Raw genomic sequence first — 26354 nt, forward strand, 5'->3', positions numbered from 1 at the left:
CAGGTATAATCAGTATGTGTTAGCAAGACATGGATCTATTGTGTATTTTAATAATAAGGGTATATGATAGAGTAAACCAACAAAAATGGGGATAAATGTATAGGGCGCTAAAATTACATTATTATTATAGTTATAAATATTATTATTACTATTATTATTATTATTACTATTATTTTCAGCCGTCTCAGAACTTACCCGCATGTACCCCACGCCTCCGTCCCTGGAAACATGCACCAAGCACTCCCCGCAGGACACGGCCGCAGAACAGCCCATGGACATCACAGTCCTGCTGGACGGTCACATCCAGACTGTGGTCAAGACAGAGCTTTTGCATCCTCCTGCCAAAGTCAAGCCGGTCAGCCATGAAGATCATTCAAAGGTGAGTGAGCATGTCTGAATCAGGGATTGTGTAAAACAGTGAAATAAAGTTTCTGAGTGGTTCAAATCTAAAAATATCAGAGATTGATGATCAGTCAAACCCACCTGCTACTGCATGTCTGAATCAGGGATCGTGCAAAACAGTTAAATCCAGAATCTGAGTGGTTGATATCTGAAAATATCAGAGATTGATGATCAGTCAAACCCACTTGCTACTGCATGTCTGAATCGGGGATCGTGTAAAACAGTTAAATCCAGAATCTGAGTGGTTGATATCTGAAAATATCAGAGATTGATGATCAAACCCACCTGCTACTGCATGTCTGAATCAGGGATCGCATAAAACAGTCAAATCAAGTATCTGAGTGGTTGAAATGTGAAAATATTAGAGATTGATAATCGGTCAAACCCACCTGCTACTGAATGATGTCTGAATCGGGGATCGCGTAAGCGATCTAATCCAGTATCTAAATGGTTGAAATCTGAAAATATCTGAGATTGATAATAAGTCAATAGTTAACAGTCAGTTGGTATTTTGTTGGACATGGTACAGCCACAAACATGACATCATCATTGCAGGTTTGAACTTGTTTTTGCTGTTTGCTGAGACAAAATAACTAGATTTTGTGAGAGCTTAGACCTATTCATGACAAGAAATATGGTTTGTAGATGGCTGGTGCTATGACATCCCTGTCTGAATGGTTTTTTCCTTTTTCACTAACAGAGCAACGAGAGAAGTGAAGTCTTGAGTGTTTTCGCATTCTGTAACATCCCTCTTCTGTTTCAGTTCGATGTGTTCGTGCCACTCAAGCAGGCAACGTATGTCAGCGCCCCCAAATACTCTCAGCTTCCACGCAGTCAGCTATCGTCTCCGCCTGCTGGGGCAATTCCGGAGTATAAGCCCCAGCCCCACTGGCCGTTCGGCTTGCCAATGATGGACGCCATGCACCCTCCCAGAACGTAAGTGTTCCTCTCACTTGTGGCCTTTTGCCTTACAATTGTTGGAATGTTGATGTGTTAAGCCAGCTTTTGTTACCCAACTCCTGGTTGTTTTGGATTTTCTAACCCGTCTTCTGTGAAGTTCAGCACAACAGAGCATCGTCTTAGGTGGGCCATGCAGTTTCTGTGAAACCTTTTGGATGTAGCATGAAGAAAGTGTTCCTGTTTAAAGTTGGTAGTTAGGCAATGACGTGCATCAGTTTGAAAGGTTATTTCCTACACCTACATATGTGAGTCTGAGATGATCTCATTCCATGCTATAGTCAGTATTTTATTGTCCGAGTTTAAAACCAGAGACTTTTCTGAAACTTCTTCCTGATTCGTGTTTTGATTTGCAAAATTCTTTCTGGACATTTCAGAAACTACGTCAACCTGCCATCGGTGGAAGGAATGAGCTCGCGGCCCATGCCGTCTCCAGCCTTCGCCCAGCAGCAGCGCACTCCCCGCACCCCCATGTCCTACGAGCTGCAGTCCCCGGCCTCCACCCCCTCCTCCTACCTTAACAAGACCCTCAACTCCATCGACAACACGGGCACCGGCTCCCCGCTCCCCGAGGTCAACTCCTTGCTGGTCAACGTGCTGCTGTCCGACTCCATCCTCAACCTCTACCGCGACTACAACTTCGACAGCTGTAACGTTTGTGTGTGCAATATGGACATCCGTGGCTCCGACATGGGCCTCTACCTTCCAGACACAGGCAGCTCTTCCGAGTCGTCGTACAAGTGCACTTGTGGTTTCAGCGCTGTCATCAACAGACGCTTTGCCTACAACAACGGCCTTTTCTATGAGGACGAGGTGGATGTGACAGGCATTAAGCACGATCGTTACGAGCAGCGCAAACCCCCGTTGCACATGCTGCCGGAGGGGAAGGGTGGTGGGGCGGAGATAGAAGACATTCCGTCGGATGTGTTACATTTACTGATGGGACAGTTTGCGGTGGCCTTCCCCAGCAGTGTGGCGGCCGGTCAGCTGGCAGCGCTCAACATGGCCGCCTCCATGTCTTTCAACAACAGCGCCCTCGACCAGATGGGGCTAAGGGGTGAGTCTTTTTTCAGTTCATATCTTCATTGTGATTACAGTGGAGCCCCCCTTTTAAGACCCCCAATTTAAGACTTCCTCTTTTTTAACATCTTGCTTTTTCACATTTTCTGTTCATAGCCTCTGTAAATTTACTTCCATTTTAATACTCCCTCCTTTTAAAGACCTGATTTTCTCAGGTCTTAAAAGGGGTGTTCCACTGTATGACCTTTCTGTAGAGTCTTTTTATTCATCTAATTGTAAGTTTTCTTGTTTGATGTACGGCAGTACTGTACAGCTACCAAATTGTTTTTATTATTTCTTTCCATTGCTGTGACTTGTTTCCGTGTGCTTTTTCCTCCACTCTTGTTCCATTTTGATGTCTTTGTTTCTGTGGTGTCAATTTATTCTGAACTGGGGTAATTAATTTTATCCTTGGAGGGGGGGGGGGGGGGGGGGGCCTTTTCCAGACTAGAGTGAATTGTAAATTCTGTTTCTCATGTCTGTACAACACTGTTTATTTGATTAACCAGGTGATTTTTATTCCAGAATGATGAGAATGGCATGTAGCTGCTTTTTGCTTGTGTTCCATTCCGTTTGTGTTTGTGTGTGTCGCATTGATCACGTAATGTGTGATCTAGATATTATTCTCCAGTTGATCAGTCAAGACATTCATTCAGAGATATTTCTTTTAGTGCAGAATATTATATTTGAAACCTGTACGTCATGAGGACTTCAGTTGCGAGTGCGTGTGTTTCAATTCATTCGTTTATTTCTTTGTAACCAGTTCCTGAATTTTAAAGAAAGTTTGATTTTTTAGGGACGGGGAGTTTTCCCAGCCACTGGTGATTAATGTTGATGCAGCTTTCACGAATGTTTGCACTACATTCCTTGCTATAAGGTGGATTTTGTGTTTTTCAGATGGCAATGAAGCGGTGTACACCACGTTAGACGTAGCAAGGCAAGCCCAAGACAACCACTACACTCACAAAATGGATGATCATAGCATGCGCATGACCTGTCTCCACAAATGGCCATTCATCAAAGGTAAGTTTCAATACGTTGGGTAATTGTAATTTGTATGGTGTGGTTTTCTATGCTGCCGGATGTGTGTTCATACTAGATGGGGAGGGCTTAACATCCTTACAGGAAGTTTGCCTATTAGGGACATGTATGTGGTGATATGCTAGAGGGTGTGTTCATCTGTCTCCCTATACTTTTTCTGACTCTACCATTGTTTCTGAAACACAGCAGGGTTGGATTTTTTTTTATATGTTTGTTTATTTTTTTAAATGAAATTTGCTATACATTCTTCATTTTGCACAGCAGTCTTCCATACTTGACTTTGAAGATATCAAAACCTTTGTTGAAATAACATTTTAGGCTTAAAGTTTTATCCAAATAGATGTTACTAGCTATGCCAAACAGCGACCGCTCAGTGCCGGAAAAATGGTGGAAAGCATGGGTTGGTCACTTCGAATGAAAATACCAGATAAACTGTTTGGTGAACTTGCATGTCATCTGCATGTTATTTGTTCAGGAAACATTGAAGAACATCACTGTGTAGTTGATTTTTATGCAAGTCAACAGTCCCCCGAGAAAATCAGAGTTATATATCTGAAAATTGGGTACTGCGCGACGTCCTGAAGCGGTGGCACAATTTTCTAGCCAGACGCATTTTGGGTACTCTCTTTACTATCGTTCGTACCATAAAACTACATGTCCAAAAGTAACATAAATTTGCAACCAATCAGAGGAGAGATTTCAAAATGTAAGGATATCACTCGCTCACTTAGCGCACAACTCTCAGAACATAGTTCAGTGCCTCTCAAGTTCTGTACACAAAACTGAGGTCTCCCTACTTTTCTGTCTTGCAGGTGCTCACCGGTTAGCGCACAACTCTCAGGACATCGTTCAGTGCCTCAAGTCCCTGCAGCCCCTCCTGCAGGACGCCATCCAGTACAAGCCCATCACGCGCCTGTGGGAGCACACCTACAAGCTGCAGGGACCCCTCTCATGGAAAGACTTCCACCAGCTCTCTGGGCGAGGTATGTGTTGTCACTGTCAGCTAGTAGTTTCGGGGTATGGAGCTGTAAGTGTTGGGGAGAGGGCGAGAGAGAGTGGGTGTGTGTGCTTGTTTGTGTGTGCTCTGTCTGTGTGTGTGTGTGTGTGTGTGTATGAGAGAGAGAGAGAGAGAGAGAGAGAGAGTTGTAATCAATTTCAAGAAATAAAACATTGATAGAAGTCAGTTTGCAGAATGAGGTATGTATGTATGTAGCCTGACAAGGGAAGCTTGAATTGTTTTGTGTGTTCTTTTCATCAGAAAAGAATGTATTGACATTCAGAGTGCTTAGGAGATGTTTTGTTCTCCAAACTTTGTATGGGTTTGTAATTGTAGTGATTATGATAGCAATGTTTTCCTGTGATATATGACTTCAGGGTATCCTCTATGATAAGTTGATTACATTTATCCTTGATGCGGAAATTCAAAGTACTTAGCTGTTTACATGATGCTGTTTGCTGGTCGTGCAGGATCAGTGGAAAGCAGTGAACCACAGCCCATCCCCCACCTGCTGGTCACGCATGATCGAGACTGGCTCTCTGTCTCTCCCTACTCCATTCGCTTCTGGGTAAGTGCGCTCTGCAGTGAACTTGTGTTTTAGGGTGTGTAGGAATTATCTCTGTGGCACAGAAGAAATGGTTTTGCAATCGATACAGTGTCAATAAAGAAAGAAACGGATTCTTGCATTGTGACATTTCAAAACAGAAAAATGGTTGAGTTTAAACAAGTCTAGTCTTCGTGTTGACTAGAAAATGTCAGGATTTTCCGCTAGGAACATTAAAATATACGAGTGGGGGGGGGTAAATCCACTGGTCAATCCTATGCTTGTGACTGCACCTGGCAGTGCTTTTCTATGAAATGAAGTTTAAGTTAGCTAGCATTTGACTGTTTCCATATGAAAGTGAAGGATTAACTATTCTTTTGTGCTTGGCATGACTGGTTTTTTGTGCCCAGTTTCTATGGGAGCTGTTCTTTCTGATGTCTGTGATACCAGTGAGGATGATACATACCTAGGGGAACTTTAACCCTTTAGTCCATTTGAATGATATCTAGCGGAACTTTAACGCTTCGCTCCGTTTCTCCCACAGGACAAGCAGTACCTGGAGCCCTTCAGCCGTCCACGGGATATAATCTACGTGGTGGTTGCCCCCGACAACGAATTCCTGCTTCAGCATGTGCGTAGTTTCTTCCGTGAGCTGAGTACAGTGTATGAGTTGTGTCGCCTGGGCCGCCACGTGCCCTTCAAACCCCTGAGGGACGGCATCATGCGCATCGGCAAGAACACAGCGCAGAAACTCACGCAGGACTCCGTTGATGACTGGTTCAGTCTCCTGGGTAAGTGTTGTGAGCAGGAGGGTTTTTCACTGTTCGTATAAATTCATACATTGCAAGGCGAAGAACATACAACAGACAAATTCCGGAAATAACTCTGTCATGTTTTTATGGGTTGTGGAAGAGTTGCTTTCCCTTGTTTTTCCATAGAACCACTGAGACAAGCTACAGGTGACATTGTAGGCTTGCCTCAGTGTTTTTATGGAAAGAAAGGGGGGGGAAACTTTTCCACATCCCAGAAAAACGACAGTTATTTCTGAACATCATTTATTCTGGGCATAAAGTTGGAAGTTTTGTTGCTTGCCAAGATTCTTGGTTAGAGACAACAGGCTTTTTGGTGAAATACATTCTGTTGACAGATCATTAAGGAGCGGTGATGTTTGTTTCATTGTTATCATTCTTTCAGCATGCACTATCTTTTACCTGAAATAATTCGTATGCCTGCTCACCATCCTTGTTTAATGCTGCACCATGGACAACGTGATTTGCCTTGAAATGCTAGTGTATCTGTTTATATGTGTTTGTTTGTAATTATTTTAGATTCGCCCGTTCTGTTGCAGGCGACAATCCAATTGCTCCAAAGTTGAAACTGTATGCCCAGGTGCTCAAACAGTTATTAGGTGAGTGCCATGGTTTCATGCATTGAAAAATGATGTGCTCTGTTGTGATTTTCCTGCGGACAGAACCTGTTTAGATCTACAAATCTATGATGTCGGTCTTAACTCATTCAAGTCGCGTCTAAATTTCCCTTGTGTTCCCTGCCAGCGCGCGATTTAGAGCCATTTTGGAAAAAAATATAACAAAATCAACAACACAAGATAACCGTACATACCTTTATATTTTTGCAAAGTTTGGAACTTACTCTTTTAGAAAATATATGAAACATTTGAAAGTACATACCTTTTGTTACCGGCACGGTTGGCCTAGTGGTAAGGCGTCCGCCCCGTGATCAGGAGGTCGTGGGTTCGAACCCTGGCCGGGTCATACCTAAGACTTTAAAATTGGCAATCTAGTGGCTGCTCCGCCTGGCGTCTGGCATTATGGGGTTAGTGCTAGGACTGGTTGGTCCGGTGTCAGAATAATGTGACTGGGTGAGACATGAAGCCTGTGCTGCGACTTCTGTCTTGTGTGTGGCGCACGTTATATGTCAAAGCAGCACCGCCCTGATATGGCCCTTCGTGGTCGGCTGGGCGTTAAGCAAACAAAAAAAACCAAAAAATACCTTTTGTTGTCTTCATATCCAGGCAAAATATCCAATTTGAAGCCCCCCAAAAAACTATTTTGTTCTTGATTGAAACACCAGTAACTCACTTTTGCAGTACTTTTTTTTACAAAATCAAGCTGATATGCACTGTTTCAAATGTCAAGAGTGTTGCTGGTGAATCAGAAACAAAAATTACAGTTAAATAGACTTGAACTGGTGAGTGTCAAGCATAAAAACTTGATATAGAATCGTGAAGTCTTACTGGCGCAAGCTGCAGAAGACTGTTCATGCACACACACTAGCACATTGTCTTCAGTCTCCCTGCATTATCCATCCACAGTGTACACTTTACAGCCAATTCAAATATGGTACTTATCCATGGTGTGCCACATCTTGAAACGAGGTATGATACACAAGTTCACCTGACACTGTTCACAACGATATTTAGTGTGAGGCGCGCGGTTTTTGAGTTCATCGCGTGATGCGCCCCGATGCTTCATCCTGTCATAGCACACCTTGCAGGTTCTCTAAAGTTTTGCATTGGAGCCTGGCTTTGAAGCAGATTCTTCTGGAAAATGTGATCCAGGCCGCAGACGATCCATGACGTTTGGAAGTGGGACAGCTGCTCCAAGATGAGGTCTCTGTGGAAGTAGAAGAGCGGCCGCTTCATCCTCTGCTGGGTCAACTGTAGGCTGCGCAGCCAGGGAGACACACACACTCTTCACAAAGTCCTCCAAGCACATTTCCTTCTGTTGGTGCTCCTTGTGTTTGTTTCACAGGATGTGTCCCTGAATCATCACTAGGGTCATCAGATGAAAGGCAAGCTTTTTCCACCATTTGACTGTCTTGCGGTGGAGGGGGAGGTACGAGATCATCTGGTCTGACTTATCCACACCAGCCATGTTGTGTATGTAATCAACAACACACTCAGGCTTGTCTTTCTGATTTTGGGGTCTGGCTCTGGAACCAACTCGTTTCATCTGCGGCAGATGCTTTGTTGTCAGCATGTGCACATCACGCTTGTCTTTCCAGTTGATGTACAAAAGCTGATTTCTTCGGCGGTAGTCCATCTCCCCCTGCTTCATCTGCTGCTTGGCCAGATCATGTGGCAAACCAATGCGGTTTGCCCTCACAGTTCCAACAAGAGCAGTATTTTCTGCAACCAGTTCATCAGGCAACGCAGGGTTACAGAAGTAGTCGTCTACAAACAATGTGTGCCCCTTGTTTGCAAACGGTGTCAGCAGGCGCAAGCACACTTCCTTGGGTTTGTTGGACACTCCAGGTTCATGGCACATCACTTCCATGTTGCAAACATATCCTGAGACAGATTCACATAGTTCATACAGTTTTATCCCCCATTTTGTAGGTTTGTCCTTCATGTAGCAGCGGAATGCAGAACGCCCACGCCAGGGGCACATCGCCTCGTCAATGCAGATGTCTTCTTCTGGCTTGTACAATTGCTGACATTTCTGCAAAATCACACAGAAAAGTAAATCAAATAAAGTAACAACACATTGCAAAAACAAACAAAAACAAAAGCTTCCCTTCTCAGTAAGATTTCATAAAAACCTTCCTCCCATCCCACTCTCCAACCCCCTGTATCCACCCCATCCCCTCTCCCTCGACCTGCCCCTCGGCCATGAACCTTCTGTGTGTGAACAATAAATGAAAATAGTTCACAGAATAACCAACACTGGGGCTGTAAATAAAGGCATACACACACTTACCTATTTGTAACCAAGTGCCGAAACACTACGATCACCTCGGGAAGCGAAGTGCAATCAAACAGGATTGAAAATGTTAGGGCTAATTTCTTAGCCCTATAAAAACTGTTATGCAAACCCGAAGGTTTCCATGAACATACAGATAATCGGAAACCACCAGACCCCATCACAAACAGAATTCCACAATCCACCGGTGTTGACTTAAAGGCCAACAACTCGGGTGCAGAGTCTGCTGTGAAAGGAGCGGTAGCCTCCCCTGTCACAATCACCCCCGTTTGAATGAACTTCGTCCCGAAGTTCCGAACCGGGGGACCACTGTCCATCCCAAGTTCGCAGAATGGGAACAGCACGAAAATGTTCAGTGGTCATATTATGCCATTACCTGAACATATGCCGAGTCCCATCCCTGCTCGCAAGCGCCAGATGTAACCGAGTGCCGTAACACTACGATCACCTCGGGAGGCGAAGTGCAATCAAACAGGATTGAAAATGTTAGGGCTAATTAATTTTCTTAGCCCTATAAAAACTGTTATGCAAACCCGAAGGTTTCCATGAACATACAGACAATCGGAAACCACCAGACCCCATCACAAACAGAATTCCACAATCCAGAGGTGTTGACTTAAAGGCCAACAACTCGGGTGCAGAGTCTGCTGTGAAAGGAGCGGTAGCCTCCCCTGTCACATATTTATGATATAATGTGAAAGAAAAGTGTGTACCAGACACTCACCTGCACAAGATGATCAAACAGAGGACGAAGTTTGAAGAGTGGACCATGATCCGGTCGACCACGCGGGATGAAGCGTGCATTATCGTTGAGGTGAAAATGCTAAAATCGCATTGAAGCGACACCTTGTCATGAGGCGTGAGGCAAAGGTGGTGGAGAGAGCAGGGTGAGTAGACCAGTAGTCCTCTATTTTGGGTTTCTTGACCAGTCCCATGTGCACTAAAATTGCCAGAAATTTGTTCATCTCTTCCAGTGTGACTGGCGTCCAGGGGTTGAATATTGATCTTGCTGACAGCCCTCCAGCAGTTGTTTGCTCATCACACGTGGTTCTCGCATACCTGTTGGTTTCCCTTTTGAACAGCTTCATTACAGACGGTGTAACAATCAGCTGATAGAAGTCAAGAGGAGTAGGCGTGGCCTCGAAGTTCTCTGGAAGATTTAGGCCTGAGCCACCCTCAAAGGGGGCCGACACGGGGAAATTCACCAGGGACCGTGTCCAGTCTTCCATCCATTCAGTGTCACTTTCATCGTCGAATGTAACTGGAATAGCGCCAGCCTCTGGTTGCTCAACATCATGGTCGCTATCAATGTCAGTGGGTGCATCAAACACAACGTCATGACCGACACTTTCATTGTCACTCATAATGTCAGAATCGTCACCAAAATCGTCGTCCATAGACACGAACACGTCACTAAAATCTGAAACATTATCTTCACTGTCATTATCACTAATGTCAAGATCGGAGCCGTCCTGCATAACGAGTTCTAGCGCTCTTCTCAAGCCGATGCGTCTTGTCGTAGAACGATCCGCCATCTTGGAAATGTCGATAACACGTGGGTCGCACATGGTAAAAATAATCAAACATTATTCCGAACAATTGAAGGGAAGGAACTGTTTACAGTGAATGGTTCCACTGTAGACAGATAGAAGTTTATTGCAGGGGTTGTTTCCCTTGGTCAGCAGGGCCGTTTACACCGTTAAAAATTCGTGATATCCGTAGGAACTAAACTACAGACGTGCGGGCAACGCTAAACACAGGTGTCGGAATTCCAATTCCGATACACAGCGAATGAGTTAAGCATTGTGCTTCTGTGCACCAGATTTGTTTGAATGTAGATCAACAAAATGAAATCAATAGATTCCTTGATAACAGAACCGGGTCAGAAGTATATCCATGTTTGATACGTTCAACAGACACACATCTTTCATGAATAAAGTTTGGTAACTTTTGAATCGAATATGTGTGCTATTTTGTGTGGTGGTGGTGTATGTGCGTGTGTATGTAATTACTAAGTGTCTTGTGTCAACAGGTCCTCTGTTAGGTCAACACAATTTGGACAGGTCGGCGTTCGACACTGGTTCAGGAGCGTCCCACAAGGCCCAGTTCAAGACGCCAGAGCCTGCTACCCCCTCCCACCCAGCCACCCCGGAATCTAACCAGTCCCCCGCACCCGGGGGTACAACCCCAAATTCCTCCTCCACCACTCCCAACTCTGGCCAGGCCAACAATGACGAGAACAAAGGTAGGGCTAAAGGTTTTGTCTATGGTTGTAAGTATTGCTAGAAACTCACAGTCAACAGGGTTGGGAGAGAACTGAAGAATGCGCGTTCATGTGTATACATGAGTGGAAAGTATGTTGGTCAGAAGTGTGTATTTTCAAAATGTCATGGTCAATGTTTCAGGGGACGGCAGCCAGGGAGAAGGAGCAGGGCAGAAGGAGAACGCGACGGAACAGGAGATCCCGGAGGACAGCACAATGCCGGCGGTGGTAGTCTACCTGGTAGACCCCTTCCTGTTCGGGCAGGAGTGGTCGGATCTGCATCGCCTGGCCATGGTGGGCCTGCTGCGCAGCTACCAGCAGATGGTGCTGCCCCCTCACCTACAGAACAACACTTTCCTGCAGGTATGCCGATGTTGGGTTTTTTTTGTTTTGTTATTTTTTTTGTGTTATTTTTCTGCTGGTTCAGATTCTTGTTATATCCTGTCTTAGTTGACGGGGAGGTAGTCTGCCTCTTTGTTCCTGTTCTTTAGGACAGTATATATTGAGGACATATATTAAGGATGTAGTATATTTTGTGTTTCAGAGCTCTTTGTCTCTGTCTCTTCCCCACTCGGTCTGTCTGTGTCTCTGCCATATTCAAAGCAATAAATCAGTTCTAGCAAATGCAGAACAGCAAGCTAATGCAGTAATGAAGAGTTCTCGTCTCCTTTTCCTCTTGCTTCACTCTGTGAGAATGCTTAATCAGTCGGTCTACTGTTGTGTTACAGGTGGTGCCAATGAAGACGATCCTGGACCACCAAGAAAGCAGCGCCCAGCACCAAGCTCTCAAGTCTCTGGCCTTCTCTGTCTTCACCTCCTGTCGCTGGAACCTGGCCCACACCATTACCGCTCGTTCCCTCACCGGCTTCGGCCCTGCCGCTGGCGCTGAGATATTCCTCAAGAGCAAGCCGGTCAGTGTCGCTGACGTGAGTTGTGAGAGAGGGGGAATGAGAGTTGGGGCGGGAAGGCAGTATTGGCGTTAACCGGTAATTACCGGTATTTTACCGGTTGAAATGAGAAAATACCGGAACAAAATTGGCTGCCGGTATGACCTACCGGTTGATTTTTAGAACTATCGTTTTTTTCGCTGGTAAAACAACAAAACCAGTACTCAGAGTTGGACTCGTACTGGTTCCAATGACCAGCCTACCGTTTTTTTCTGGACTGTTTGCATCATAAAAGTTTGCGAACCGGTTTGAAAAAATACTAGCGCCATCACTGGGAAGGGGTTGGTTGGGTGGGGGGAGGTGTTTGTGTTTTGTGTTGGTGTGTGTGTGTTTTTTATGTGTATTTTTTGTGTTTGTTTAGTGGATTTAAATCTTGTTGCGATATAAAAAGTTGTTTTTTGATGTCAATGTTCAGCGCTTGAAAAATGTTGGCAAATCTTTTAGTATTTCCTCCTTTTTGACCATTTGTGTGCCTTGTGTGTTTTAGGCTGAGCCCGGCAACCCCATGCGACTGTACAGCCCGCCCTACACCCTGGCCCCCTTGAAGAACCAGCAGACCCAGCTGGCTGAGTGCTGCGGCGAGGCCGCGGAGAAAGCCAACATCCTCTTCGTCACCTACTGCCTGTCGCATGACCAGCGCTTCCTGCTGGCCGTCTGCACCGACAACCGTGGCGAGATGCTGGACACCTGCATCATCAACATTCACATTCCTAACAGGTCAGAGAGGCTGTGATTTCTCTGTTCAGGGGAAGACACGGTTGGGTTGAAAGTGTGTGTGTGTGTGTGTGCTTGCGTGTGTGTGTGTGTGTGTGTGTGTGTGTGTGTGTGTGCAGGCCTCAGCATGCTCAGCCACTCTAGGGCAGTGCGCTGGACAGGACCCCTACGGCTTTAGTTATACCGTTCACCTTATTGGGATGTACTGTAAGGAATCACAAAAAATGTAGAGGAGTTATTTCCGCTCCCCAGCAGTCACACGGGCTAACGTGACTGCTGCGTTTTTCTTTTGTGCATGAAGTCTATCCTGTTTTGTTCAAAGTTCTCTTACAGTTCAGTTTGCCACTGTGAGAAATGCTACCACTGCAGTGGGAATAGAACTCCTGAGTCTGTTATGCACCTAGGTTCATCAGACCATAACTGTTGCCTGTTAATGGCCTTGAAGGTACACTTCAACCATATTATTCCTAATAGAAGGAAAGCCACACTAAAACATTAAGTGGAACACCACACAGTATATTCATTGGTTCGAGCTGCTCTCAGCGCTGTTTTGCAAGACTATTTGGCATCTGCTTTCAGGAACCTGCGAAAGAAGGCCTCAGCACGCAAACATGGCCTGGCCAAACTGTGGGACTACATCCTGGGCATCATCTCCATGTCAACACGCCCCGCCAGGATTGTCATTGGTCGACTAGGGCGCATGGGGCATGGAGAACTCAAAGGTACAATATCTTGATATGTTTTTTTGGAAGTGACAACCCCCTTTTAGAAAATGCCTTCCCCCATGTATGACTTCTCTCTGTTAAAGACCTCAGACACATGTTCAGTTCAGTATTGTAAGTGTTATGTCTGTAGTAATGGTGGTGGAGCGGATGGGAAATATAGGGAAAGGGATGACTTCCACCATTTTTAAGCAGGACTGAAGAATTTCTTGAAGTCAATGTATCATTAGCCAGGAAGCGAATAGTGTGGCAACGTGGCTGCAGGTTGGTCTTAAAAAGAAGGAGTGTAGAGGACGGGGTAAAGTTGATACTGTTAAGCCTGATATTGATTGAGCAAAGTCGACTTCACAGTCTTACTTCACGAAGCATTGGCACTGAATTTTTGGTAAAGAAACTTCGCAAAGTCAACTAGTTGCTCAATTAAGAAAGCCCCTTAACCCTAGGGTGAAAGACTCGGACCATGGTGTCAGAATGGTGCATGCAGGTTGGTCTGTAAAAAAGAGGTGTAGACAAAGGGGGTAAAGTTGATAGTGTAATCCTAGGGTGAAAGACTCAGTAACCATGGTGTCAGAAGGATGCGTGCAGGTTGGTCAGATAAAAAGGGGTGTGCAGGAACGGGGTGAAGTTGATAGTGTAATCCTAGGGTGAAAGACTCAGTGACCAGTGACCATGGTGATGCGGGCAGGTTGGTCAGATAAAAAAGGGTGTGGAGGAACAGGGTGAAGTTGATAGTGTAATCCTAGGGTGAAAGACTCAGTGACCAGTGACCATGGTGATGCGGACAGGTTGGTTAGATAAAAAGGGGTGTGGAGGAACGGGGTGAAGTTGATAGTGTAATCCTAGGGTGAAAGACTCAGTGACCAGTGACCATGATGATGCGGGCAGGTTGGTCAGATAAAAAGGGGTGTGGAGGAACGGGGTGAAGTTGATAGTGTAATCCTGGGGTGAAAGACTCAGTGACCATGGTGATGCGGGCAGGTTGGTCAGATAAAAAGGGGTGTGGAGGAACGGGGTGAAGTTGATAGTGTAATCCTAGGGTGAAAGACTCAGTGACCAGTGACCATGGTGATGCGGGCAGGTTGGTCAGATAAAAAGGGGTGTGGAGGAACGGGGTGAAGTTGATAGTGTAATTCTAGGGTGAAAGACTCAGTGACCAGTGACCATGGTGATGCGGGCAGGTTGGTCAGATAAAAAGGGGTGTGGAGGAACAGGGTGAAGTTGATAGTGTAATCCTAGGGTGAAAGACTCAGTGACCAGTGACCATGGTGATGCGGGCAGGTTGGTCAGATAAAAAGGGGTGTGGAGGAACGGGGTGAAGTTGATAGTGTAATCCTGGGGTGAAAGACTCAGTGACCATGGTGATGCGGGCAGGTTGGTCAGATAAAAAGGGGTGTGGAGGAACAGGGTGAAGTTGATAGTGTAATCCTAGGGTGAAAGACTCAGTGACCAGTGACCATGGTGATGCGGGCAGGTTGGTCAGATAAAAAGGGGTGTGGAGGAACGGGGTGAAGTTGATAGTGTAATCCTAGGGTGAAAGACTCGGTGATCATGGTGTCAGAATGGTGCGTGCAGGGTGGTCAGGGCTGCTGGGCAAGCGGAACCTGCAGCACGCCAGTCGCCGCGTCAAGGAGACCTGCGGGCAGTGCTCCCTGGCCCAGGAGGCCCCCTGCGTGCGCAGCGCCTGCGTGGTCTCCATGGAGATGAACCCCAGCTTCCAGGTCATGGCCGACACAGTCAAGCAGGAGGAGAAGCAGAGTTCCAACTGTCCGCTGCAGACGCCTCGGGACGCGTCTGTCACCCACATCCTCGTCTTCCCCACTTCCGCCACGGCTCAGGTAATGGCTTGGCAGTGTTACTTATGATTGCTGATTAGAAGGAGTGATCGAGCTTCTATCAAACCAACTTGTCAATACACACTAAGTCAGAGTACACAGTGATCACATTTTGTTTGCAGGGAAAAGTATGTCAAATGAATATAGACCAGTGGATCTGACCACTTAGCAGCTTCAATAGCATCATTTTGGGTGTGGTTGCCTTTAACTGATCAAAAGAGCTTTGCTCCAAATCCCTGAGCATGCTACAATCATGATTCATATCATCTAACACTGGCCTGATGTAGCTGAGTGACTTGCAGGTGAACGCCAACCCCATGCAGCCCGGCGACCCCAACAACCCCATGGACAACTACGACCCCCTGGACATGTTCCCTGACGACGTCTTCCAGATGTCGGATGTGCAAGGGGAGCTCGGGGGCATGGGTCAAGGCATGGAGGGCATGGACTTCATGGACATCCTGGACTCTGACCACCTGCTGGACAACCAGCCCGGCTCGCCCAACGCCAACCAGGACCGCGCCCGGCAGTCGTCGCGCACCAACGAGCAGTCCTCGGTGAGTGGTTGGTCCAAGGTTTAGAGGAGACAGTGTAGGCATGCTACATCTCACCAGATTTTGCGGAATTAAAACATTCCTAATGCTTTGATTTTGTGTAAATGCTTGAAAATGATGTTCAAAATTCAAAACAAAACAAAATCTAAATTTTCAGGGGAAACCTTTTTTACCTCAGTACCATGCTTGTGGTGGAAAGATTGTGAGAAAAAACTCAGTACTGCTGTTATCGGAGCAAGAAATTGCAATAGATGATCATTTAATTAGTTGCGTTTATAGGAAAGTTTGCCAGAGCCATCAAATCAGCGGAGGGAATTTATGAGAGTCTTAAGCCATGTATGCAGCCATTTGGTGATCATTAGATGATCAGCTACTAGAGCAAACGTCAGTAACTCAGTCTTGGCTTTTAACATGTAGGTATCCTACTGAACAAAGAAACAAGTTTTGATTGAAGAATTGAGATAGTTTATTTTATGTGAGGAGAACTGGCATAACAGTTGGGTAAGGATTGGGGATTAAGCCAAGAAAAAGTTGTGTACACCCTGTGGCAGCACATCTGTTCTAGCCATCCATTGCAGACAGCAGAGAGTTGTAAAAGAACCAGCTTTGTTGTAACCTACCTATGTGACGAGCCACCCTGGTGTTTCAGATTCCCAACGGTCAGATAGCCAACGACCCCCAGGATGACAACAACCTGCTGCAACAGCCACTGGCCATGGGCTACTTCTTGTCCACCGCACCCACAGGCCCCCTCCCCCACTGGTTCTGGTCATCCTGTCCTGAGAACCAGCACACCTCCCCCGTCTGCTTCAAGGTTGGTGTCATGCATTCTTCTTCTTCTTCTTCTTCTTCATCCACTTATTCTTCTTCTGGAGTGCTCTTATGTCAGGGCTAATGTATTTCTGGCCGTAGTTCTTGTAAATATCTTCACCTGTGTTTAACTAAGGCAGATAGATAAACTGATGTAAGTATTTGTAGGGATATTAAATTTACCTGAATAAAATGTATTTCCTATGAAAAATTAATAAAACCTTATCTCGGTTTAAAGTCTCTGTCCTAAACTGAGGGAAGTGTAACTAGAAGTATTAATTTCACTTGGAAAAAAAAGTTGGCACCTGTAGAATTGACTCATTGACTGACTACAGTGGACAGACTTGAGGAATATGTTGAATTTACGGCATGTGGAAATCTTATGAACAAATGTTTTGAAGTTGGTGATTTTAATAGTGTGTTGTGATTGTTTCTTTCCTTGCTAGGCGGCGTTGCATGTCAACATGTCAAGTCGACAATGGCAAGACGACCTGGATCACTCCTCGGCCAGTCCCAGCAACAGCAACCACCCCCTCGACTCTCACCTTACTTGTGATGTTCTCAGGTAAGATGAAGAACCTGGCCTTTTCTTTTTTCTTTTCTTTTTTTAAGCTCAACACTGAAGCATCCATCACCTGCGTTGCTATTGAATTTTGCCGTGTTCGTTGTGTTCTGATTCAGACTTTTAATGTTGATTTTTAGACATTTCTTATTTGTCAGCACGAGATGTCATGTTCTCATTTTCCTGTATTTTTTTAATTTTTTTTTAGACTAAGAGAGTTGTCCCTGTGAAATGAATTTATGAAACCTTCATTTTGAAATGCCAAACAATCTGGTACATTTTCTTGTTAGTTTGAACCTGCATAAAAAAAACTGTTCATGAACACTAGAAAACTTGGTGAGAAAAAAAACACTCACAATAAAACAGAAAAAAGCATCACTTGAATGAATAATACCTACATGTGTTTGTCGATTATATTTGTTGACAATTGTTTTGTGGCGGGCAGGTTTGTTCTGGCCAACTACAACTCCCTGTCATGGCTGACCTACGACCCCGCCACCAACGACCGCCGGTCCTGTCTTCCTGTGCACAAAGCGGTGCTCATGCAAATGTACCACGCCATGCAGGCCTACCTCTGATGAACACCGCGCCACAACCTTCATCAGACATTACTCCCCACCCCCATCTCTACCCTACCCCGACTTCTTCGAAAGCAGGGCTGGACTTTGCAATGTTCCCCACGCACAGGTGTGAAGATGTGTGTTACCATGACTACACAAGAAAAACCAAGGCTCACAAATGGCAAAAAAGAAGTTGCTGGTGCTCCTTCCCCCACTCACCTCCTCCTCGCATGAGAAGATCTACGCACTTTTGACCAGGTCAGCGTGAGGAGTGGTCGGGGGTTGGTGGCGAGCAGCTATTCCAGCGGATTATTTCACTACGTCAAACTGTGATGTGTTGTCTCGACTGCCTCGCCCTTTCTGTGCACTGGACTTTTTTCTTTTTTTCTGGTCAGAGATTTTTTTTTTTTTTCAAATGACGAGTCGGGTGCCTTTGCTTGGCGGTGTGAAATAACATGTGCTTTCTTTTTGTGTTGGAGAATGGCTAGAGACCGGTGCCGCCTGGTCGCTGGTGAGTTTGGCACGGTGCAAGGTGATGGTGCCGGCGTTAAAAGTTAACGAGTGTAAAGCAGTAAACTGGTCAATCTACCTCAGTTTCCCCGTTGAAGTCAGATGTCACGTCGACTCTCGTCAAAGCCAGATGTCTACTGTACTTAGAAACTGTAGTGTGGATGGTGTACTCGGTAAATTTTCACTTACACACAAACCTACAAGACGACAGTTTACCCGTGGATTAGCGTGTCTTGGTAGTTGGGACTTGCGGCTTTATTATACCGGTTCAAACAGCAACTTGCACAGATGTTGTTGAAGGACGTGAAAAGCGTATTATGTGTACTGCGTACACCCCTCCCAAAGTGCTGCTCTGTGACATTTTTTACCCACTGTATGGCCAAGCAGTACTAGGCCAAACAGCGACAGATCTGATCTACTTGCCAAAGGCGTCTGATAGAATTATTACCACTTCATCAGAGAATTGACAATGAATTTTTGTAAACAATTGATTATTCTTTCCTTCCTTCCCACGTGAACTCTTCTGCCAATTGTCTACACAGATGTTGATTAATTTATGTACTGACGGTCGCCTCTTCCTCCTCAAAGGGAAATTCAATTGTGATGCTCTGTTGATTTTTTCACCTTGGTTCAGTCAAAAGCAATGTAACTTGGGATGTGACGCGCATGAGAGGGAGAGAAACAGTGCCGATTTTTGTAATATATACACTTGTTTTTTTTTGTTTTTTTAACCACTTTTGTTAATTTTGTGTCATTTTAGCTGAGCTTTGTTTCGACTGTTTGGGGAATTTTGTCAGTTGGAAGAGAGCAGCAGATGAAAACTTGTGTGCTGTTCTTTAGTTTGTTGTCATGTCTGTTTCTCTGTTAATTTATCTCTGACTCAGGATCTCGACAGCAAATGAAATGTAAATTATTCTTTGTCACTTGCACACTGGATGTCTCCCTGTAGATTTTTTAATCTCTTGGTCTTATGCACTGCTTTTAGAATTGAAACGATTCAGAATATTTTGCGAAGAAAAGTCTCTCATTAGTTCTGCTGTAGGTAAAGCAAGCACAGTTGGCAGAAAGGCTTTGAATGGTTTTAGGAGTGGTGTGTGAGCGAAGAAATGTAGCAAAAGTACACACGATGTCATGAACTTCCATCGGGTAACAAACTTGAGAGCGAAAAATTCATTGGAAGAATGAGCAGTACATGATTAATGCAGTGTAATTTGTCTTATCAGGTGTTACAGCCAGTTTGTGTTACAGTTCTTTACGACTTAGTTTTTTTTTCCCCCAATGATTATCAAGCTCTTGCATGCTACAGCCGGAGAGCGACAATGACCTTTCCTTGGCTATTAAATCAGTAGAAAAGTGAAATGTGCCGAGTATTGTGGAATCTGTGTGCACAACATGGTGGCAGCGACGTACATATACACTCAGAGACAGTTGCCTTCTGATGCACCATTTTGATTTTGAAAAGAGTCAAAGTTGTTCTGCTGCTTCACACACACCAGACTACAATCAGAAAACGCTAACCGTGACTTTAAATGCTGAGGTAAAGAAGCGTGGGACATCTGCACCAGTTGCTATGCTAGGTTGATGTAATACTTTATTTCTGCAACTCATTGGGGAACGGCAAGTTTACCCATGGATTCAGGATGGTGACATGAACTGCTTGTATTTTTAGCAGGCTGAATTATGCTTTGAGCGAGAAAAATTGGGAAAGAGGGGGGTTGTAGGTGAAGGTCGAATCTACCCGCACCCAAATTTGCCAGAACGGTTGCACGCATTACAAAAGGCACCGTGCCCAGTTGTTTATTCTGCTGTAAGTACCATTGATGTATTTGGTAACAAAAAAAACCTTCTACCACAGAACTTACAAAATTGGTTTGTCTAGTTGTTTGTGGTTACGGGGCTGCGTGACCTCTCTGTCTCTTTCTCCTTCTTCTCAGCCTCTATCAATCCTAATAGAAGTGTCGGGCTACGGCTCAAGGAAAAGGTCTTCTTTTTCTTCCTATTCATTGCTCCGTCTGTGCCGCTCACTGCCTAAGATGTGTTTTTATTCTGAACTTAAAGCCAAAGCCTGCTGGTTGTGTCGTCACTAAGTTTCTGAGACGAATCTGAATAATGTATAAATTATAATTCTGATTTGCACAAAGGAATCATTTTGGTTGTAATTTTAATTGCTCCATCTGTGCAACTCACCAACTTAGGTGTGTGTTTTTTCTGAACTTCTTCTTCCGGTTGGTAGACAAAGTCCGTAAGGACCATTATTGCCACTATTCGGATGAAGAGAGGTCAAACCAGGGATGATGGGGCTGCTTATTTTCAGGTATCAATCTATCAAATTTCAAACCAAAGCCTGCTATCTGTGTCATCACTAAATTTCTCAGACGAATCTGAATATTGTATAAATGATAATTCTGATTTGCACAAAGGAATCATTTTGGTTGTAATTTGGTGGGAAAGAATATATATGTGAATGGAAAAGTGAGACACAGGGAGAAGACTGTCAGTGTTCTCACTGGAGCGCTAATGCTCATGGCTGGTAGTTCATATTCTATCACCTTCTCAGTTCAGCTACATCTGAGCAGTAGCTTTACTTTGGCAGCAGTTCCATCGTCAGCTAAACCCAAGCAGAAGCTTCATATTCACAGTAGTTCTATCTGCAGCTGTGTCTGGGCGTAGCGTCATTCTAACACTAGTTCTGTCTTCAGCTACGTCTTGGCAGTAGCTCTCTTTCTCTCTTCCTCTATCTCTCTCTATCTCTCTCTTCCTCTCTCTCTCTCTCTCTCTCTCTCTCTCTCTCTCTCTCTCTCAGCTTGTGTTCATCTCAACCACCACCCCAGCCACACCATCACACTTTGAGCATCACTTCCACCTGGTGCTGCTGGAAAACTCGGTATCATCCTCTTGTCTTCGTGCCCGTAGCTGCTATATTGTCACTCTGCAAACTTGTAGCTCCCTCCAGCTTATGGTTATACTCCTGCTGGTACGGTGGCAGTTCCCCTGAAAGCGGCATATGGCTGCCTAAATGTCGGGGTCACCTAAAAACCATGGGAGTTTCGGCCCATGAACGAAGAAGAAAAAGTACGGTGGCAGTGTTAGCTTCCGTCTGTTCCTCTTGCTGTTCCAGCTTCTTACCCCTGTAACTTCATCTCTGCCTTGCCCAGTACAGTTTGCACTTCTAGTCAGTATCTGGTTTGGTTGTCAATGGAGAATTGGGAACAAAACAGTGTAAGTAAAAGTCATGGGTGCACGTAGTCATGCCTGAAGCCTGAATTCTGGCGAGTCGATGAGCTTTCTGTGGGCAGGAGGCTGAAAGAAAATGGGAGGTCTAAGTAACTATCATCTCATGGTATTCGTGATTCTGATGTGAACAATTTTCAGGCGGTTTTCTGACTTTCATATCCCACCTGCGCCCATGCAGAGGTGCATGAAAAAGGGTAATGGAGAAAGAAGAATGACAACTGAAATATCAGGAGTTGTTGATTAGGTGCTGGTCTTGTTTCATGTTTTGCTGCTCAGTGCTCTTTGTGACACGATGTTGTGATACGTGACCTGTGCTGTGTACTTATTTCATTGTGTCACTTTTTTTGTCTCTACTTTCTAGTCTGATAACAAACATTCTCTCCTCTTTCTCACTCTCTCTCTCTCTTGGGGAAGAGAGAGGATGTTTGAAGGGGGAATTTTGGGGTTCAGCGGTCATGTTATGAAACACGATTCCCTGCAGTAAAAACAAACTGTCTTACCCAGTCTGAAATCTGTTGCAAACGTTTTTGCCAGACCATAAAAAAAGCCCGCGGGTTAGGGGGAAGAATTTACCCGATGCTCCCCAGCATGTCGTAAGAGGCGACTAACGAATTCTGTTTCTCCTTTTACCCTTGTTAAGTGTTTCTTGTATAGAATATAGTCAATGTTTGTAAAGATTTTAGTCAAGCAGTATGTAAGAAATGTTAAGTCCTTTGTACTGGAAACTTGCATTCTCCCAGTAAGGTAATATATTGTACTATGTTGCAAGCCCCTGGAGCAATTTTTTGATTAGTGCTTTTGTGAACAAGAAACAATTAACAAGTGGCTCTATCCCATCTCTCCCCCCTTTCCCCGTCGCGATATAACCTTCGTGGTTGAAAACTACGTTAAACCCCAAATAAAGAAAGAAATCCTGTGAAAACGGTTCTGCTCAACTATCCCAGATGTGCCCAGGTTTTTACATTGCGTAAGACCACCCCTCGGTTTGGACACATCCCAAACATCAACATCCTGACTGCTTACTGTTCACAGGTGCTTTTTTAATGAATTAATTTTGCTGATTGACCGTAGGGGCTTTTAAGAAATAAAAAAAATTTAAATTCATACTCGGCGCAGAATGTATTGAGGCTGTTGATTTTGTTAGGATGTGGAGGGGATGGATGGCAGTATCCCATGTAAAAGCTTCTCCAGATCTGGGATGGCAAGCAGAATTATTCACACAGTCACAGGAAGGACTGGGAGAAATATGCATGTTTCATTGATACCTTTCACATGCTGTTTCCAGTGTGGAACTCTTGTCTTCCTTCCATTTATGTGTGGTTGAGAATGGGGGGAGGGGCGTCCAAACAACCGACATTCATGACGTTTTATGCATGTGTGAATTTGACTGACATACTCTTTGGTATGAAACACAGTATTTTGAGTGGATATTTTCATGTACATAACAGATGATGGTGAGTTTCTCCCATCACAGAACAGCGGATAGTTTGTTGCAATTCAGTGCGGTAGGGTTACAAAATAAAATTAAGTAATTTCACAGGTTATTATACATACTGGTCAGGAACAAACAAACGCAACACTAAATGTACATGTATTACAGACATAACCGACAGTTGACATACAGGCAGCAGTTTATGCCAATTTGCTACTTCGTTAAGTGCAGAAAGCTGATTAGTTGATGCAATGTAATTAAAGCCTTCTGTCAAACTTCACCTGATAGACTGTGCTACCATTTCAGATGTAATATTTAGCATGGCACTTGATTCATTATGAAAGAGAAATTCACATAGAACGTGATCACAGTGCAGTTCCTTCAACGGGTGTACTATCAGTGAAAACTCCTTGGCACTCTAAACTGGGACCATGTCGACGTTGAAGAAGTAGCTCTTATGTTCTTCTTGAACCTGGAGATTGTATAGGTTCCCAGGAGGACAACAGTTTTACACGTAACACATTGAAGATACTGTTATTTTTGTTGTAAAAAAAAACACCTGTTCATTTGTTAGAGTACTCTCTCTCTCTCTCTCTCTCTCTCTCTCTCTCTCTCTCTCTCTCTCTCTCTCTCTAATCTCTCTCTAACACACACACAAACCTGTTCTAAAAGAATTTGCCCACCTGCAAGATTTCAGATATCTCTGATTTCCGATGCATGAATGCTCTTTGTTTTCTTCATGACAGTTCACTGGTATGAATAGGCAGTGTATCATGATTTCAGGGTTGTGCCTTTGTCAAAATGAACCAAAAAGCTGTGTCAGCAAAAGTGTGTCATTTGATATTCATCGGACAAGAGTTTAATCTGTATGACCTTCAGTGGTTACGACTAAAAAGACTTTGTATGAGTAGAAATCAAGTACTTTTTACAGTTGTTTTTATGTAAACCATACCAATTGAGTGATGGTTGATAATCAGAGTTTTCTGATCGTGTAAATACATTTTTATTTTACTTTCTTTTATACTATAGACTTCCATGAAAGTAAACATTTTTGGGTAGAAAATATTTGAAATCAATTTTGTCAAAGCTGCTGGCCATAGTTTTTGAGTAGATTTTTATTTCAAGGTCCACTGTGTAAATTTGCAAAATGTTTCTGTTGAGCAGATGAGGAAAAGACTTTTGAGAATCCTGTAATACAATTGAAACAAGAGTTTTTAGCACCATTACTCGTCTTTCAACGTCATCGGCCCCTTTATTCCCGCCTGACTTCTACATAGTACAATGTATTTATAAGTCCTATGGGGAATAAACAACAACTTACATTATGTCTCTTCTTCTGTCTCTGTGGATGTGACTTCAGGTTGGGGATAGAGGGGACATCTTATTAGAACTGAGGGCTATAGTCATTGTCTTTCTTCCTCCTGTTTTCTTTCTGTGTGTGGTAGTATCGTGTCTCTGCTTCTGTTTCCAGAGACGTTATTTTTGGTTGGGGAGGAAGGGGTGTCTTATTCAAATTTGAGAGGCTCAGGCATTTTCTTTCTGTCGTGTTTTTCTATCTTTGTCGGTAGCAGTATGTCTGCTTCTGTCTCCAGACATGTAGTTTCTGGTTGGGGCTGAAGGTGTGTCTTATTAAATGTGACAGGCATAGGCATTTTCTTTTTTTGTCATGTTTTGTCTCTCTCTCTCTCTCTCTCTTTGATTTCTTTGCCAAGTAGTAGCCGCAGTTAGTGATGTAAGTAGACTGTCCACTTTGCAGCGCCTTGTGGTCTTTCCCCAGTGTCCCCTTTCCACTTTGTGAACATGGCAGCATCCGAATTCGTTGATAAATGTCAGAAATAAGATATAAGCCAGTATTACCGTTCTCTTTCTCTCGTCAAGATACATATATTGTTGTGAAAACGTTTTCAGTCACCGTGAAGTTCTTGCGTGGGATACATTTTGTTGTGAAACACTGAGGTCTCTTAGCTGCAATAGTAGTATATTGTTGGTTATTCAGAGGCACGTTTCCTCATGTATTTGCACGTTTGCTGGTTATTGGCAAGTCATCAAGGCAGGACAATTACTTTCCTGCGATTCTTTTGTACGTGGCAGCAAACGGTAGAGTTGTTAGAGATGTTTTTCATGCTCAGACAGTGACAGAATAATGTGGCAGCCTCACACTGCAGAACTGAAAGTAAGCGCTCTAAATGCATACCACATGTACATCAAGAGTAGTAAGCCTTAACGCGACTTACCAAGTCTCAGTTGGCAGAGCTACGTCTGTGTTTTTTTACTGTCGCATCTGTTGAAAATTTCACACGATGAATTCATAGTCTCCAGATCATGTACAGTGCCAGACAATACTGACTTAAGATTATGTGAGAATTGTACCTTTGTTCATGAGATGTGGTAATATTGGACTTTGGAAAAATTGTAAAGTTTGTACATATTTATATATATTGAAGATGAAAATTTATACACTGTGTGTCTGGAGAGACAAAACTTTTTGTGTGTCATTTGTGTACAGTCATGAAATTATTTGTGTTTTTCTCTGTGTGTGAGGGTCTGAGTGGAGAAGGCGTTGATGTGTAAATTTTTGTCACAAATGCCAGCGGACAGGAATGAATGACTGTAACTTATTGCGTTGTACAGTAGCTGGACCTTATCACACCAAACTAGCTCTGGATGAAACATGAATAAAACATGAACGTATATATACAATGATATACACTGGATGTTCTGCATGTGTCTCGCTAAAGTGGAAAGATATGCGTGTGTGCTTGTGTGTGAGAAACAAATAATATTAATAATAATGAGAGCTTATATAGCGCGAACCACAGGGAACTGTGCCCTCCGCGCTTTACATATTAACTATGAATAAAAACCATACTATTTAAACATCAAATACATATACATTCTAACAAAAATAACGTAACAATAAACTTACAGCAACACATTCTTATGGACAATACCATGCAATAGATGCACAACTACCCCCCGCGGGTTAGGGGGAAGAATTTACCCGATGCTCCCCAGCATGTCGTAAGAGGCGACTAACGGATTCTGTTTCTCCTTTTACCCTTGTTAAGTGTTTCTTGTATAGAATATAGTCAATGTTTGTAAAGATTTTAGTCAAGCAGTATGTAAGAAATGTTAAGTCCTTTGTACTGGAAACATTCTCCCAGTAAGGTCATATATTGTACTACGTTGCAAGCCCCTGGAGCAATTTTTTGATTAGTGCTTTTGTGAACAAGAAACAATTAACAAGTGGCTCTACCCCATCTCCCCCCTTTCCCCGTCACGATATAACCTTGAACGGTTCAAAACGACGTTAAACACCAAGCAAGCAAGCTACAGAAGTGAACATATGGGAAAGCTGGGGCAGGTTTTTAAGGCAGATATGGAACGGACTTTAACATTTGGTTCTTTGGAAAGGTTTTCAATTTTTATGTTAAGGTTTAGATTTTTAAAATCCTCAAAAAAGGGTGTGTTTTTCCTAAAAAGTAATATTTG

General features: G+C 44.0%; 1 protein-coding gene across 2 annotated transcripts in view; it reads left to right on the plus strand.

The window, feature by feature from the left end:
- LOC138976016 (mediator of RNA polymerase II transcription subunit 13-like) overlaps positions 1-25567 on the plus strand; it is a 64141-nt gene extending 38574 nt beyond the window's left edge. Inside the window, exons 14-31 of one of the 2 annotated variants that reach the window (XM_070348804.1) lie at positions 180-379; positions 1166-1338; positions 1737-2416; positions 3316-3441; positions 4272-4442; positions 4927-5024; positions 5545-5791; positions 6349-6408; positions 10755-10967; positions 11128-11348; positions 11714-11911; positions 12420-12649; positions 13226-13368; positions 14941-15203; positions 15503-15757; positions 16404-16568; positions 17011-17129; positions 17572-25567. In XM_070348804.1, coding sequence (XP_070204905.1) covers positions 180-379; positions 1166-1338; positions 1737-2416; positions 3316-3441; positions 4272-4442; positions 4927-5024; positions 5545-5791; positions 6349-6408; positions 10755-10967; positions 11128-11348; positions 11714-11911; positions 12420-12649; positions 13226-13368; positions 14941-15203; positions 15503-15757; positions 16404-16568; positions 17011-17129; positions 17572-17704 — 3695 coding nt within the window. In that variant the 3' untranslated portion in view covers positions 17705-25567. The remainder of the gene's footprint in view (positions 1-179; positions 380-1165; positions 1339-1736; positions 2417-3315; positions 3442-4271; positions 4443-4926; positions 5025-5544; positions 5792-6348; positions 6409-10754; positions 10968-11127; positions 11349-11713; positions 11912-12419; positions 12650-13225; positions 13369-14940; positions 15204-15502; positions 15758-16403; positions 16569-17010; positions 17130-17571) is intronic. The other variant, XM_070348805.1, reaches the window with a different exon arrangement.
- Positions 25568-26354: the final 787 nt, after the last annotated feature.

The sequence above is a fragment of the Littorina saxatilis genome, linkage group LG9 (assembly GCF_037325665.1).
Source record: "Littorina saxatilis isolate snail1 linkage group LG9, US_GU_Lsax_2.0, whole genome shotgun sequence".
In the NCBI taxonomy this organism is placed as follows: domain Eukaryota; kingdom Metazoa; phylum Mollusca; class Gastropoda; order Littorinimorpha; family Littorinidae; genus Littorina; species Littorina saxatilis.